The sequence below is a fragment of the Prinia subflava genome, chromosome 11 (assembly GCF_021018805.1).
Source record: "Prinia subflava isolate CZ2003 ecotype Zambia chromosome 11, Cam_Psub_1.2, whole genome shotgun sequence".
In the NCBI taxonomy this organism is placed as follows: Eukaryota; Metazoa; Chordata; class Aves; order Passeriformes; family Cisticolidae; genus Prinia; species Prinia subflava.
Window position 1 is genome coordinate 1,548,483 of NC_086257.1, and position 14,966 is coordinate 1,563,448.

General features: G+C 51.4%; 1 protein-coding gene across 2 annotated transcripts; it reads left to right on the plus strand.

Annotated features, from left to right (window-relative positions):
- Nucleotides 1-8,485: 8,485 nt before the first annotated feature.
- On the plus strand, nucleotides 8,486-14,966 carry ADIPOQ (adiponectin, C1Q and collagen domain containing). 2 transcript variants are annotated; one of them, XM_063408181.1, is made up of 3 exons: nucleotides 8,486-8,925; nucleotides 12,468-12,758; nucleotides 13,155-14,966. In XM_063408181.1, exons 2-3 carry the CDS (start codon nucleotides 12,548-12,550, stop codon nucleotides 13,679-13,681), a joined length of 738 nt encoding a protein of 245 aa, XP_063264251.1. In that variant the 5' UTR covers nucleotides 8,486-8,925; nucleotides 12,468-12,547; the 3' UTR covers nucleotides 13,682-14,966. The 2 variants fall into 2 exon arrangements, with proteins under 2 accessions (XP_063264251.1, XP_063264250.1); XM_063408180.1 differs by having other exon boundaries at nucleotides 12,539-12,758.

Genomic DNA, 14,966 nt, shown 5'->3' on the forward strand with positions numbered 1-14,966 from the left:
AAAATCAGGTAATCTCAGTCTCAGGAGAAATGCTTTGGCAACGTCCTTGGGGTTGCATTTTATCTCTATTTCAGAGTGTCAGAAACACTGCATTTTGGAGTCATACTGCAGCCAGAGCGTGCTGTCCCAGAGGGAAGGGCTGGTGTAATACCTTGCACTCACAAACTGGAAAATGCTATCAAGGTAGCAAATGCTTTGCCAGGATGGTGGCAGGGTCTGCTGGGGAAATGTCATAATGTTTTAATTGAAGCATAAAGACACACGCTGTGTGAGCAGCAGTCACCGGGGGACACATGCAGAGATGCTGCTTTCCTGCTTTCCAGAAACAAATACAAAAGAATAACCAAGACATGAAGTCAGTTATTTTCAGAGGTATCAGGAAAGGCACCATGCACTGAGGGGAGAGTGGGAGACAAAGAGAACCCAGAAACAAAAGCAGTACAGTGAGAGATGCCAGAGCCACTGAGCACAAAAGCACCCAGATTATCTCCTCACACACATGCTGGCGCTCGCAGGCTCATCACAAACCCCCATGGCAGAGCTGTGAGCAATTATTTCTGGTTCAGCTGCATACAAATATTTGCAGAGATCAAGCTAAGAGACAACAAACAAACAGGCAGTGGGGTTCAGGGGCTGGATTTTGCCCCATGCTGCTGCACATGCCCCAGTAACCCCGCAGGGACGGCGATGGCACTGGCACAGTCTGCCAATACTGGTGCCCATGGAGGCAAGTGACACCTGCATTTTGGGAAGGCAGATCAGAGCTGCACAGCCACACAGGGCAGGTGAGGTCTCAGTGCCCACCCAGTCCCCTCCAAAGACACTGGTGGGCAGTTTGCAGTCAGCGGGCACCAGTGCCCTGCCCTGCCGGGGGAAAATGAGGCAATGCCATTTCTGCCCCTAGTCTGCAGCCCTAATCAAGCACAGGAATGGCTTGTGCCATTACAGGAATTAAATTACTTTTTAGCTGAACCATTTGCCCACTGCAGTCCCAGACTGCAGGCCCTGGGGTGTTTCTCATGAAGAATACCTATATCATATCTCATTTGGATTCTCTGAATTTCCTTACTCTTTCTGTTTGGCTGTAGGGGAAAAAGGCCCTTTCTCTCTCCTCCTGTCAGACACTCTCTCTGATGTCCCCATCCCCATCTATAAGCCAGCAGTAGGCTTCACAGGCAGAGCCTTGTGGGTGCAGGCACATGAAAAGGAAAAATCTAAAGTACTGGGGGGAATTTTCCATGAGGTGGATATGTGTATCATGAGGTGGATATGTGTAGCTGCCTGGAAAAAGAAAGCATCTAAGCTGTTTCTTTTTGTTTTCTCTCTTTGCTATTCAGAGAACCTCTGTGTCATCTGAGCAGAGACACAGCAGGGAGCTCCTGCTTGCTTTGCCAAAGCAATGAGAAGGAATAGTCTTTGTTAAAGACACCACCCTCATAGGGATTATAAATACAAAGGAGTTGAAATTATCCAGTTGAACCCAATCCACAGAAAACACTGCAGTGAGGAGCAGGAGGAAGGGGAGCGCCTGGCTGTGGGCGATGGGCCAGGCAGAGACATACGAATCACATTAAAAACCTATAAAGGAGTACCAGAAAATGTGTTTTATATAGAAGTACTTTCACTCCCACCTGCCTGTCTAGCTCTACAGCTTTTGCAGAAGGAGACTCCAGTGATGCCAAGGTGGCAGGATCTGAGCCCAGCACACCAGGGCACCCTGAGGCTCACAGTCAGGGTACCCATCCTGCCAGGGGCCCAGGCAGGGCACGGCAGGGGCTGGGGGCAGTGGCAGGAGAGCTCAGGACACCTGGTTTGCTCATGGGTTCAGTGTCCAGGACCCCAGGACTGCCATGTGAGCATGGAAGCTGTCTCCAGCCCAGGTGAGCAGCACCGAGGGTCTCACGGCTGCCGTGTGCCTGGGCAAAGGGTCCCTGGCATCCAGTCATGCCTGAGCTCCAGCTCAGGGGCACGGGCACAAACCAGCATGAGTCTGTGTGTGTGTTTGAAAAGGATTTTTAAAACATCCCGTCATAGCTCTGCCCAGGCCAAGCTGCAAGCATGAAGGAGCAAACTCTCACTAGGCTGCTGACCACAGCCTACCACACCTGGCACCACAGCCTGAATATCTCCTATCAGTCCTCCAGAGCTCCTCCAATTCCTCACATCTGCTGGGACAGGGCGTTGAGGCTCCCAGTCTGCTCCCAGCTGCCAGATCTGCTTGTACACTCCTGGCAGCCACAAGGCAAGGTGCTGCAGCCACAAGGGCTGCTGGGTCAGCCAGCTGCCACCTGAGCTGCCAGACTGCCTTCCCAAAGAAAGGTGCCTTTGAAAAGCCAGAAACATATAAAATGGGATGCCTGAGTGAACTACCATTGCTTTTCATGTGCAAGAGAGGCAAAGTGGAAGCAAAGTCATTTGACTGCAGAAATAAACCCCACAACTTACTGCTAAAACCAGTGACAGTGTGGTTTTGACTGCTCAAGTCAGGAGAACAAGCACTTATAAAAATGAATAATTGAAGATACTATAAGCCTTTATTAGTCCTACAGTAAACACAAACGCCTCCTGCAAAGCACAAAGAAATGTCCTATCAAAAGGGCACGGATGTGTCACTCTCTGTGACGTCCCAAAGAGCGCTTCGGGATGATTTATGCCCAAAGTAAAAACACAGGGTAATAATTTTTTAATAGATTTATAGTTTCTTTGTGAAACATGCATCAGTCAGATTGAGCAATGATATTCCACATTATAGACAATGTAAGATTCCTAGTGCCTTTAATTAATCACATCTTCACTTCTAAGTAAATAGATTGTGTAGATGAGGGAAACAAGCAAACTGTAATCCCTTAGCACCTCACTGGTGTTTTCAAAGATTATTGAATTGGAGCACAGACCCTCTGGAAGGCAGGCAGGGACTGATCTCAGCACACAGTGACTTGGTTTCATTGGCAGCTGGATGACAGTCCAGGAGAGCCCAGCACTGGGAGAACAGCCCAGACTCCAGCAGGCCAGTGCCAAGGCCACCCCATGCCACAGCCCACATCCATCCTCTGCAAAAGGCAGGGAGTCAGCTAATGCACGGCAGAGGTTACCAGGCTGCTGGCTCGGGATCAATACCTCAGGGAATGGAAAAACCATTACAGCCAAAAAGGGTTCTGCTGAACTTGCATAATGCACAGCAAAGTGTGATGGAAGGAGTCATCCCCCCGTGGGCTCCTGACTTTCACCCCGCGCTGGGGTGACCACGGACATGGATGGCACGGGGCTGCCACCAGGCAGAGCTTCCAAACACAGCCAATGAGGGCTGTGGCTTGTGGAGCCATGAGGAGCCCTGCCTGCTCCCTGTGTGTGCCCTGTGCCCTGTCCCTGTGTGTGCCCTGTCCCTGCTCCCCCGTGTGTGCCCTGTGCCCTGTCCCTGTGTGTGCCCTGTCCCTGCCTGCTCCCTGTGTGTGCCCTGTCCCTGCTCCCTGTGTGTGCCCTGTCCTTGCTCCCTGTGTGTGCCCTGTCCCCTGCTCCCTGTGTGTGCCCTGTCCCTGCTCCCTGTGTGTGCCCTGTCCTTGCTCCCTGTGTGTGCCCTGTCCCCTGCTCCCTGTGTGTGCCCTGTCCCTGCTCCCTGTGTGTGCCCTGCCTGCTCCCTGTGTGTGCCCTGTCCCCTGCCTGCTCCCTGTGCCATGTCTGGGGCAAAGGAACAGAGAGATGGAAAGACAATCCCCTTGTGAGGAGTCCTAAATCCCCACTGGCTGCTGTGTGGAGGGCTGGGGATACCCTGAAAGCCCAGTACCAGGAGCTCCAGCAGGCCATGGCTCCTTGCTGCCTGCACTGGGCCCCAGCCTGGAGCCACCGCCGCCCCTTCAGGTTCTGCCAAATCGCTTGGGGTTTTGGGGATCCACGGGCTCCCTTTGCCATCAGAGCCAGAGCAAATCACTCTTCTGGTTTGTGCAGCTCCCCTGGACACCCCAGCGGCACTGTTACCCCAAACTGAGAGCAGCAGGAATGGAGTCTGAAAGAAGAGACATGTCCAGTGATGGGAAGTGGTGACAAGGGGAGATTATGCCATTTCTGCCCCTCAGCACCCAAAACCAAAGAATAGGGGACTGGGGGAGGCACCTCTTTAAAAAGGACAGAAATGGGATGTCAACTGGGAAGACCATGGAAATTGTGCTGGCATTACCTCCACCACATTGCACAAATGTTGCAAAGCCCCAGACAACCCCCAGTTTTCCTCTTCCATTCTTTTTTCCAGCTGGGTGGGGTCGCGACTCCCTCACCCGCTGCCCACCGGAGAGAGGGGCCCGGCTGTACCCGCAGGCCGCTGGCGCTGGCCCCGAGCCCGGCCGCTCTCTGGGGTATCCCGGCCCGGCAGCCTCGGCCGGGCTGCGGAGCCAGGGCGGGAGCTCCACCTATTGTCCAAGCGGCGGAGGGGCTGGCGGGGAGGACTCCTCCGTGCCGAGGAAACGCGCTTTTCCCTGCCTGAGTGACTCAGAAACGCTTTCCTAATAAATAATTCCTGCACTGTGTGAAAATGCGGAGCCGCTGAAGGCAAGCAGGCTGCGGGGGGCTGGGTGAGCAGCAGCCGGCTCTCCTTCCCTGCCTGCCCACTGGAACGGGCGAGTGGCAATCTCACGGAGCCCCTCACGAACAGCCCAGGCGGAGGTGCACGCTCAGGGGCCGGTCGGAAGGATGCGATCCCTGCAGGGAGTGAAAGCTCCCGGCAGGGAGGGGATGTCACTCACAGGGGAGAGACCCGCATAGCACATCACTGAGCTGATTCTGGTCCCTGCCCAGCTTCTTCCCAGCCTGGAGTGAGCCCAAAGGACACCAAAGGTTGTGCTGAAAGCAGCCAGTACCTGGCTCAGCTGGCGTGGGAGTGGAGAGGAGCTGATGCTGTCATGCAGAACCCCCTCCTTCCCCCGGCCAGCCTGGGGAGGCCAAAGCAGCACCCTGGACTCACAGTGCAGAAATGAGCACCCTGGGAACAGCTATGACATTAATAAAAGCAGCTCGGAGCAGTATTTACAGGGCTCTGTTTCCTGGACAAACACGTCTCAATGTCCCTTTAGGCATGAGAAACCCTGCTGTGCCAAGATCCCTCGCCTCCTTAGGAGCCAAGCGGGGATCCCCTGAGGCCGGGGAAATTTATTTGCAGTCGCCAAGAAGAGAAACACGCTGTTGCTCAAGCCTGGCAAGGAGCTGTTCTGTCCAAGCTGCCCAGGAAGAAAAGAGCCCTTTTGTCCGTGTGAAATGGGCCAAGAAATTCGGAACCCCAGCACTGAGCAGGAGGCTGGACTCGAGCAAAGGCAGGGTGGCAGTGGGTGCCATGTCCTGCAGCCAGCTCACCAAGTGGGGGCTGTTCCCTTCTCCCAAGGCCTGCCTCAGCATCCCCACCGTGGCGTGTGCCAGAGGCTCCTGTCCCCAGCCCTCATCACACTGCCATGGCCTCGGTAAGCGGCCACCCTGCACGGCCCCGCTGGGCTTTCCCTGGCCACAGAGAGCCACTGTCCCCTGCTGCACACCCCGACAGCGGCCTTGGGCTGCCAGAGCTGCCTGTCCCCGGACCTGTGCCACCTCCCCACGCCCATGGAGGAAAATGCAGGGGACATCAGGGCCCGTGAGTTTGTAATTCATGGGCACAAACCCACGAGTCTGTAACAGGAGAGGCTGTGCCACACGTCGTGCCGATGGCCCTTGTGCCTCCCTGCTGGCACTGTTGGGGACGTGGATGGCACACGGTGCACCCACCAGAGCCAGCCTCATGGGGAAGGGGCTGAGTGGCCCAGGGCACGCAGGGCCGGGCTGGCACCCTCCAGCCGGGCCCAGGGAGAGCTCCTGTTAATAATTAGCCACTAGAGGGAAGTACAAGGCTGTTCAGGGAAGGCTTTGGGCGCACAGGGGTGCCGGGGATCATGGGGAGCTGCAGTTTGGGGAGATGGGAGCACAGGCCATTTGACTGTTTTTCCTTCGGAACTGGCTCCTCAGTGCTCGCTGCTGTCTTGCACCCAGTGCAGGTGCCCGTGGGGCAGTGGCAGAAGGGCACAGGGTGTGGCTGCCACAGGAGGGCACCTGGCTGGAGCTGCCGTGGTCAGAGCTGCCTGCGCTGCCCTGGGCCGGGCCCAGCAGTGCCCTTGGCAGGAGACTGTGGGCCCTGGCACCGCGGCCGTGCCTCTCCAGACAGCACCAGAGCAGCAGGGAGCAGCCTGCCAGGCCGCCCACCAGGCAGCATCACCGTCTGGGCCGTTTTTAGCAAAGCGGGGAATGTGTGTTGTTTCTGGGACATGCAGTATCCAGGGCCAGAGAGAAGACAAGGGAATGACCTGGCGTCTCGCGGGGACAGTGAATTGCAGCACAGTGCTGGGACAGATCCCAGTGGAGGAGCCCCAGCTCTGGATGGGAAGAACAGGCTCAGGAAGGGACACGAGGGTTCCCAGGGAACTGGGCTCCACGGTGGTGCTGGTTTGATCCTGCTGGGAGAGGACAGTGTGGGAAGCTGAGGGCTCCTGCCCCAGCCCCATGGCACAGACCCTGCCAACAGGGCCTGGGCAGTCACCAGCCTCCTGCTGAGGCAGCTGTGCCAAGCTCCTGTGACCAAAGCAGCTTTCTACCCCTCAAACTACACCAGCAGGGATCTGACAGAGCACAGCTGATAATGAGCCTCTGCTCTATTTTATCCCTGTTTATAGATGGCTAAATATAACCTTGTGCTTATATTTAATTCTTTCTGAAAGCTGCGAGCCACAATCCATCGAGTCAGTTTTGTGTTTTTCATATTGGCTGGCTTGCATGAGGTCCAAGAGAGGAAACATCCAGGCCCAGCAGAAGGCCTGTAGCCAAGTTAGGGACTGGCAGTGTGTCCCACACAGGAGAGCTGGTGACCATGGAGCAAAGCAGAGAGGGCATTGCAGGATTTGTGAGCAGCAGCTTTCTCTGTGCCAAAACACCCCCCAGTCCCTCCAGAGCTGCTGTCCCTGAGCACCACAGCTGTGGGCACTGCCAGGACAGCCACATTTGGTGGCAGGTTTTGCTTGTCACCAGGCAGAGCCAAAGGCATTTAATTTGTTTTCCTCTCACACAGCCAGAAGCAGTTCCCTGGATTGTACAAGATCTCCCTCTGCAGCAGGAACAGGAGCCAGCCCCACTCTGCAAACCAAGTGTGCAACGCAACATAACTGCAAGCAAATGTGCCAGGGGTTGTATCAACTGGCTGTACCCCCAGAGATAAACTTCCATCTCTCTTCTGGGAGGCAGGGATAATGTTTGGGAAGATGTTTGATGGACCACTGAAAAATTTATCACTGTGGTATTTCCCTGACAACTGAATTGAAAGACCATGAGGTAATTGCAGCACTACCTGTTAAACACCTCAGGTCCAATCCTCAACTCCTGGCAGCCTAACAAATATCCCAGACATTCCTTTTGCGGTTCAAGCTAAAAGCTGGCAGGGGAACATGTTGCTCTGAGTTTCCTAGTTTGCTGAGCGTTCAGCAAACTAGGAAACTCAGGGCAACAGGGGCCAGCCTTGTCTTCTCCCACCTGGAGCAGGGGCAGCTGAGAACCTCTCATCCACAGCAAAAGCAGGTCCATTTTCAGTTCCAAGGTCATGCTCCTCCATTCATTGCTCAGGAGACTTTGACAGAAACACTGGCATTTCACACACACAAATGCACGTGACCCTAAAAAAATCACATTTATAACAAAACAGATCCAACTACACCACTGTGATATTTTACTGGAGTTGCATGAGAGGTTGTTTTAAGTATCAACATTGCACGGAAAACTCGTCATCCAACAAAAACTAAAAGTATTCTTCAAATGCTGGACTAAGGGCTTGACCAAAACAAGGCAGGCAGTATGCAGTTGTCCTGTGGCTCCACCCTTCTGCACCTTCTCCTCAGGCTTAAAAATTCATTCTTGCTTACTCCCAGTTCTACATATAAAAAGTTATTTATGTGGTCATTTATATATCTTTTTAGTCCCTCTCAATAGCCAGGTCTTGAAAACAACTCAGCAATTCAGAATACTGCCATGCTGGCATTCACTTGGATGAGTTTCCCCTCTCACAGCCACACTGGCTCCCCATGCCCAGTTGCAACATCACACATCACACTGTTTTTTCCTGGTATGATTTTGGGAACTCAGGTTTGCCAAGGTTCCACCTAGCTAACTTTGAACTGCCCCAGAGTAGCTGCAGAGGAAAGCCTCTGCTAGCTAATATTCAACCTCTGATTTGGGAAGGAGAAAGATACAGGGAGAAGGAGACTTGGTTTTGACCTAAAGCCAAAAAGCTCGATAGGTGGAAAGCCATCCTAGAGCTGGAATTACTCCAGTCATTTACAATAGTGCTGGCACATGCTTGGGTGCCTTAAAAAGGAACTTTCCCCCATGCTGCCCTCCCCTTCGGGCAGTTTTGCCCTTCTTTGGTGTGGCAGCAGCCTCCAGACAGGAATGGTTCTTGCAGTTAAAAGAAGCCCAGACTTATTCCACAATAATTCATTTACTAACACGCTGAAAGCCCCATGTGCGTGCATTGCTGCAAGCTGGACACACTTTCTCCACCAGCCACTAACATTTCCCAATTTGCAGAGAGCAGTCTGTGCTGGACAAGCACAGCCCTGGTTGAGCAGGCTCTCACACAGGCTCTCCAGCAAACCACTGCTCTTCCAGTTCCTGTTCAATTCCCAAACCCATCTTTTCCCTGTAAGGCCATCTTCACAAGCTCTCCCAGTGGATTAAATATCTGTTCCAAAACTTAAGTTATCTCCAGGAAAAATTAATGGGAAAACCCAACTTTTAGGTCGGCATGCGCAATAGCAAATGGAAAGTGCAGTGTCTGAGCTGACAGCTCCCCGTGCCCTTAGGGATAGCGATGCAATAGCCAGACTTCATTCTCTAAACAGACTGCAGCAAGCCAACCAGGACTCAAAGCAGCTGGTAAGCATGACTTTTTTTTCCCCCCTCCTTACTAAGTTCAGGAGTTTCTCTTCTTTCGGGCTGAATTGGACAGACTTTTCTGTTTGCAAGAAGTTGTCTTTCTCAGAGTTATTTTCATAATAGACAGAGAGTATTTTAAACCAAGAATAGCTGGTCTCCATTAGATTCATACTCCCCTTTTTGGAAACACTATTTAGAGAACAGAACTCCTAAATCAAAAAGTAGTTAGGAACAGCAGTGAGAAACTGCATGGCTGTAACAGTAAATATTGCACTGGCACATTTCAATTCACCTCTTTCCTCAAAGACTCAAGGGAAGATTGAGTTTGCCCAAATCTCCCTAAGTCCCATCAGTTCCTTACCAGAAACCTGCACCACTCACATTTAACCACTTCTTCTTCAGGAAGAAGTCACTGCTGGAACATCAGCAAAAACTACGCTTTGAGAATTACAAAAAGAAAAACCTCTGACATAAGCCAAAGCCCCGGTTAAAACTCTTTGAGGGAAATTCTCCAGTGGGAAAACAGATGGATTTTTCAGTCTATTTTGTGCAGAAAGATGTGGGGGCTTAGAGTATATAATTTTTATATAGTGCTATCTGAAATTTAAATTCTGAATCATTATGTAGCCCTTTAGGAAAGGCATTGTTCTCAGAGATGCCACAGTGATTTCTGCTGATAAATAAATAAGCTTCATATAATGCATATGTGCTTTTTAATACAGCAGCTGCCAAGGTAATCACTGAAAGCCACCAGCAGTACAGAGTTCATCTATTTCTTGTCCAAAAGGTACAACTAACATTCAAATATAGCAGTTTATTTCATGTTAAACTGATGCTAAGCATCAGATGGAACACTGAAAGGAAATGGGAAAGACTGAGAAAAGGGACTTCTAAACCAGAGTTTAAGCTTTGATCTGGCAGACACAGCTTAAAACTTCCCCTTTGTAAGACATACTTATGCCAGAGAACTGCCTGGCTTCTCAAGCACAGAAATCACCTGTTCTGGAGTTAAACTGGGGATAGAAGGTGTTCTCTCTTTGCATATCACAGCACATTTCTCCTAGAAAGGAGAGCCCTGAGTGTGTGATGTGTGTGCACTGATGCTGGGGAGGGCATGGCTCTGAGCCCTCTGCAGCAAAGTGGCCAGGCAGCCCCCAGAAGAGCTTCCCTGCAGCCCTGCTTCGGGCTCCTCACACTGCACTGCTTGTGACCTTACAGGAGGGGTTATTTTGCACCAGTGGAAGACTTGGCTGTGGGGAACACCACTAAAATTGAGAGGATATTTGAGTTCTAGGCAGCACACCAGAATGCAGAACTAACCCCAACAAAATCACCAAAACACAGCTCAAGAGACACAATTTTGAGCCAGATTTTTATGGATCACCACCACATTTTAACACAGTTAGGATCACCACCACATTTTAACACAGTTAGGATCACCACCACATTTTAACACAGTTAGGTGTCCCCAGACAGCCTGTGCTGATTTTGGAGGGGTATGTGCATGTGCCTGAGCTGGAGGGGACCCAGGCAGGGGGGACAAGGGTCCCACTGGGGTGTGGCAAGGGGTCCATGTCACAGTGTGATCACTGTGCACACCCTGCTTAGCAAACCAAGCCACTTTCAGGATTTACAGACATCAGTTTCACCGCTCCATGCTGGTTCATGGACAATCACTACATCCCTAGCTGCAAAGGGCCATTTCTCTTCCCAAAGAGACACAGGAACACTGCCTAGGGCTCAGGCTGTGCCCACTGGACTGCACAGCACCCTCAGCCCCAAAACTGCCCCCAAGCCAGGGCGCTGGCCCCATCCCAGAGTGCTGGGTGCCTCTGGATTGCTGGAGCCTGGCTGGGTGGGCACAGATTTGGGAGTTTCCTGATTTTAGGTGTTAGGCACAGCCCACTAAAGCCATTAAACAGAGCTTTTAGGTTATTTTTTTCCCAAGCTCCTTCAATATCCTCAATATCAATTTTTTTTTTGGAGCAAAACCTGAAATCATGGCAACCTCTTTGTTACTGTTGTGGTTTAAGCCCAGCTTGCAACTGAACCCCACAGAGGCACTCGCTCACCTCTGCTACAGCAGAGTGGGAGAGGAAGAATTGCACTGGTAAAAGTGAGAACACTCATGGGCAGAGATAAGAACAACATAGTAACTGAAATAAAATAGTAATTATAACAATAAGAAATTGTAATGGAAAGGAAAATAACAAAGAGAGAGAACTAAACCCCAAGAAAGACAAGTGATGCAAATGAAAACTGTTGCTCAGCACCAACTGACCAGCCAGTCCTTGGGCAGCAGCCTCAGCTTTACCCCTGGTTTATAGCTGGGCATGATTATGGAATAACCCTCAGGCCAGTTGGGGTCAGCTGTCCTGGCTGTGTCCCCTCCCAACTCCTTATGCACCCCCAGGATCCTCACTGAGGTGAGGAGCAGAAAATGCCTTGATGTTGTACAAGCACTGCTCAGCAATAACAAAAACACCCCTGTGTTGTCAACACTGTGTTCAGCATGAATCCAAAACACTACCCACGACAAAGAAAATTAATTCTGCTCCAGCAAAAACCAGCACACTTCTTTAACTTCCTTTGAAGCAATTACACCAGAGCTAATAAGACATTATTTAAAATATGGCATTTGAATAGCTTGCCTAGGAAAATCAACCCTGCAAAGAAATTGCTCCAAAATATTATTTTTCTTGACAATTACAGAGCTAAGGGACTCTAATTGCCATGCTGTTGCTCACTTTTTATTGCCTATTATGCCACTTACAATGCTCCTAACAGGACACCTTTACTGTTCCAGGGTATAAACCTTGCCTGGGGAGCACACAAATGGTAATTTTAAAATATCTTGTGTTCTAAGAACCTGACCCAAAGTCCACCAGGGACTGGGAGCACAGGACAAAGCCAGGCTGGCTGCAGTGTCACCCCCAACCTGATTTTGGGCAGCTGCACTAATTGCTCTGACCAGCAAAGCAGCCAGATTAAAGAGAAATACAATCCTACAGTGTCTAAACACTGCACAATTTTCTTCCCATTATCAAAAAACGATTTGGGTGGAAAAAACCTCCAGTATCATAATTTCATATTGTGGTTCAGAGAAGCTGGCTGTGGTTTCTGCTTGTGTTGGGTACACCCAGGTGAGCAGGCTGTTCGTGCAGTGAGAACCCACCCATGCCTGCCTTCATGACTTCCCCTCTGCCAGACCCGTACCTGCCACCAGCTGCTCACTGACCCAGGCAGGAGTCAGGGCTTGTTGTGGCTAATTGAGCAGAGCTTTGCAAGGAGATCAGCCACAAACACCCTGGCATCTGCCAGGCTGGGTCCTGAAACATCTGTGCCTGTGCACAGAGCCCCTGAGGGCTGCAGGAGTAGCTGCTGTTGGGTCGTCTCTGCACTGGCTTGCCCCAGGGGTGCAGCTTGGCTCATGGAGCTCACACCAGCAGCGTGCTGGATGCACAGAGGCCCTTGGGCCAGCAGAACTGCTTTCCTTCAGATGCACTGACTAAAATTTAGTCTTCTGTGCCTGTTATTTACAGGGCGGGGGAGGAGAGTGTTCACTTTTTTCTCTGTTAACCTTTAAAGTTAAGAAGGCAATTGTCCTCATCAGGAACCAACGATGAGGGGCCTGGCAGGCCTCCTGCTGTGCTCTTTGCTGCTGCTGGTGCCCCACTCCACTGGGGTGGCTGCCCAGGACAGCCAGCCTGACCCCAAAATGCCATGTGCCAACTGGATGGGAGGAGCACCCGGCTACCCTGGCCACAACGGCGTCCCTGGCCGGGATGGGAAGGACGGAAGAGATGGACTAAAGGGAGATAAAGGAGATGAAGGTTGGTGAGGAGCAGGTGGTATCTCAGTGCTCGAGTCCTCGGGCAGCCCCAGCCCCGGTCCCAACAGGTTTCATGCCTGATCTTTATCCAGATGGCTTTTGATTATCTCCTGGGGTGGAGACTCCATAACCCAAGTCAAAGAGTTTGGTGCGGGGTTTGTTTCCCCAGTTAATGATGTCTTTTCTGACGTGCTGCTCTCAGCAGCTCTGCACACAGCTGGGATGGGGGTGAGCAGGGATTCCACTCGCTGCCTCAGCCCCTGGGGCTCTTGAAGTCCCTGAGCCCTTCCTCAGCTCCGTGCTCCTGAGCAGGGCTCACCCCACGGCCCCCTCTGCATTTCTTCAGCAGCTTCCACACAGTGCAAACACAGCTCCCAGCCCCCACTCTGTCCTGCAGGTCCAGCAGGTCCCAAAGGTGAACCAGGCCCAGTAGGAAGCCGAGGCTTTCCCGGACCTCCCGGATCTCCTGGAATTCCTGGAACCCCAGGGCAGAAGGGCAGAGATGCCTTTGTGCACCGCTCTGCCTTCAGCGTGGGGCTGACGGAGCGAAGCCCTGCCCCCAACGTGCCCATCCGCTTCAGCAAGATCTTCTACAACGAGCAGGGCCACTACGACCCCAGCACGGGCAAGTTCCTGTGCAGCGTCCCTGGCACCTACTTCTTCGCCTACCACCTCACGGTCTACCTGTCGGACGTCAAGGTCAGCCTCTACAGGAAGGACAAGGCCGTGATCTTCACCTACGACCAGTTCCAGAGCAACAACGTCGACCAAGCCAGCGGCTCTGTCCTGCTGCACCTCAGCTCCGGGGACGAGGTCTGGCTCCAGGTGTACGGGGACGGGGACAAAAACGGGGTCTATGCTGACAACCTCAATGACTCCACTTTCATGGGCTTCCTCCTGTACCCTGACCCAGACAACTACTGAGGGAGGGGTGCTGCCTGCAAAAGGAGGTGGCTTAACCCCTCCTGTCCTGGGGAGCTGGCACTATAGCTATCATGTATTTACCAGAAAACTGCCTTTTGCAAGGGCAACGACTGCCAAGGGGGGCCCTTTCTCCTGTGAAATCAGTGAGATCGTACCAGTACTTCCATGGAACCAAGAGATCACTCCTACCTCTGCTCTTGCTTTCCTGTGGAAACCTCAGCTCAAAGTCAAATACCACTCCTGCCATGTCATGAAAAACTCTCAACATGGCTTAACTTTCATTAAAATTTAAAACTGAGAAGAGAAAAATTGGTTGCATTTAAATATGACATGCTAAATTTCCCTTTTTTAGCCACATAAATTCATTTAAACCAATTGCAGAAATTTTAGTCAGCATTTTGAGTAGAAGAGTAGAGTAGAAAGTTTGAGTAGAAGAGGGAAAATATTACTCAAAAAAGCAGAGCGCTGTTGTTTTCAGCTGGAACAGATGGCTCCGTTTTTTGTAACTCCCCCTTATTATTATTAGGGCCTTTGACTTCCACTCCTGGTTTGTTGTCTCCCTTCTTTTAGCCCAGATCTTTGAATATATTCAGGTTATTAGCTTCCACTGATTTTCTTTTTCTGTTTATCCCCTATTGTTATCTCTAATGCAGACAGCAGGCCGGTTTAGGGCAGGGATTTTCTCTTGTGATTTATCTGAGAAGCCTTGTGAGCACCAGTGAGGCCACACAACAGAAGCAGCCAATTGACTGTGTGGTTTTGGGGGTCCCAAGGTGACCACAAAGATCCTGTCCCATCTCCCTGCTAAACAGCTCCCAAATGCAGCTGGAACTTGAGATCTGTCAGCTGTGTTTGTACTTTTCCAGGCCCTAGGTGTGCCATAAGCCATAGTTTGCCCACCAGCTGGGCAGAACTTTGGGTGGTGTTGAAGCCTCCCATGTGGAGTGGCCTCCTGGGATGAACACTTCCCATCCTGCTCCAGCTTTGGGCAAGGTTACCTGAATGCAGAAGAGTGTTAAGGCTGGAATTAGTGTCAATCCCATCAAACTGCTCTCCAAGGAGCTTGCTCGACTTTTAGCTAAAAGAGGATTTGATGGTTTCTCAGATACATTCAAAGAAGACTCCTGCTACTAAGCTTCAGAACAAGCTAACACAGACCAGAGCTAATGCAGTATTACAAGCACAAAACAGCATTAAAAGCTTCAACTGAAATTACCTGCAACACCATTTTCCACACCAGTGAATTACCACATTGCAAATAAAAAACAATTAAAAACTTTCTTGA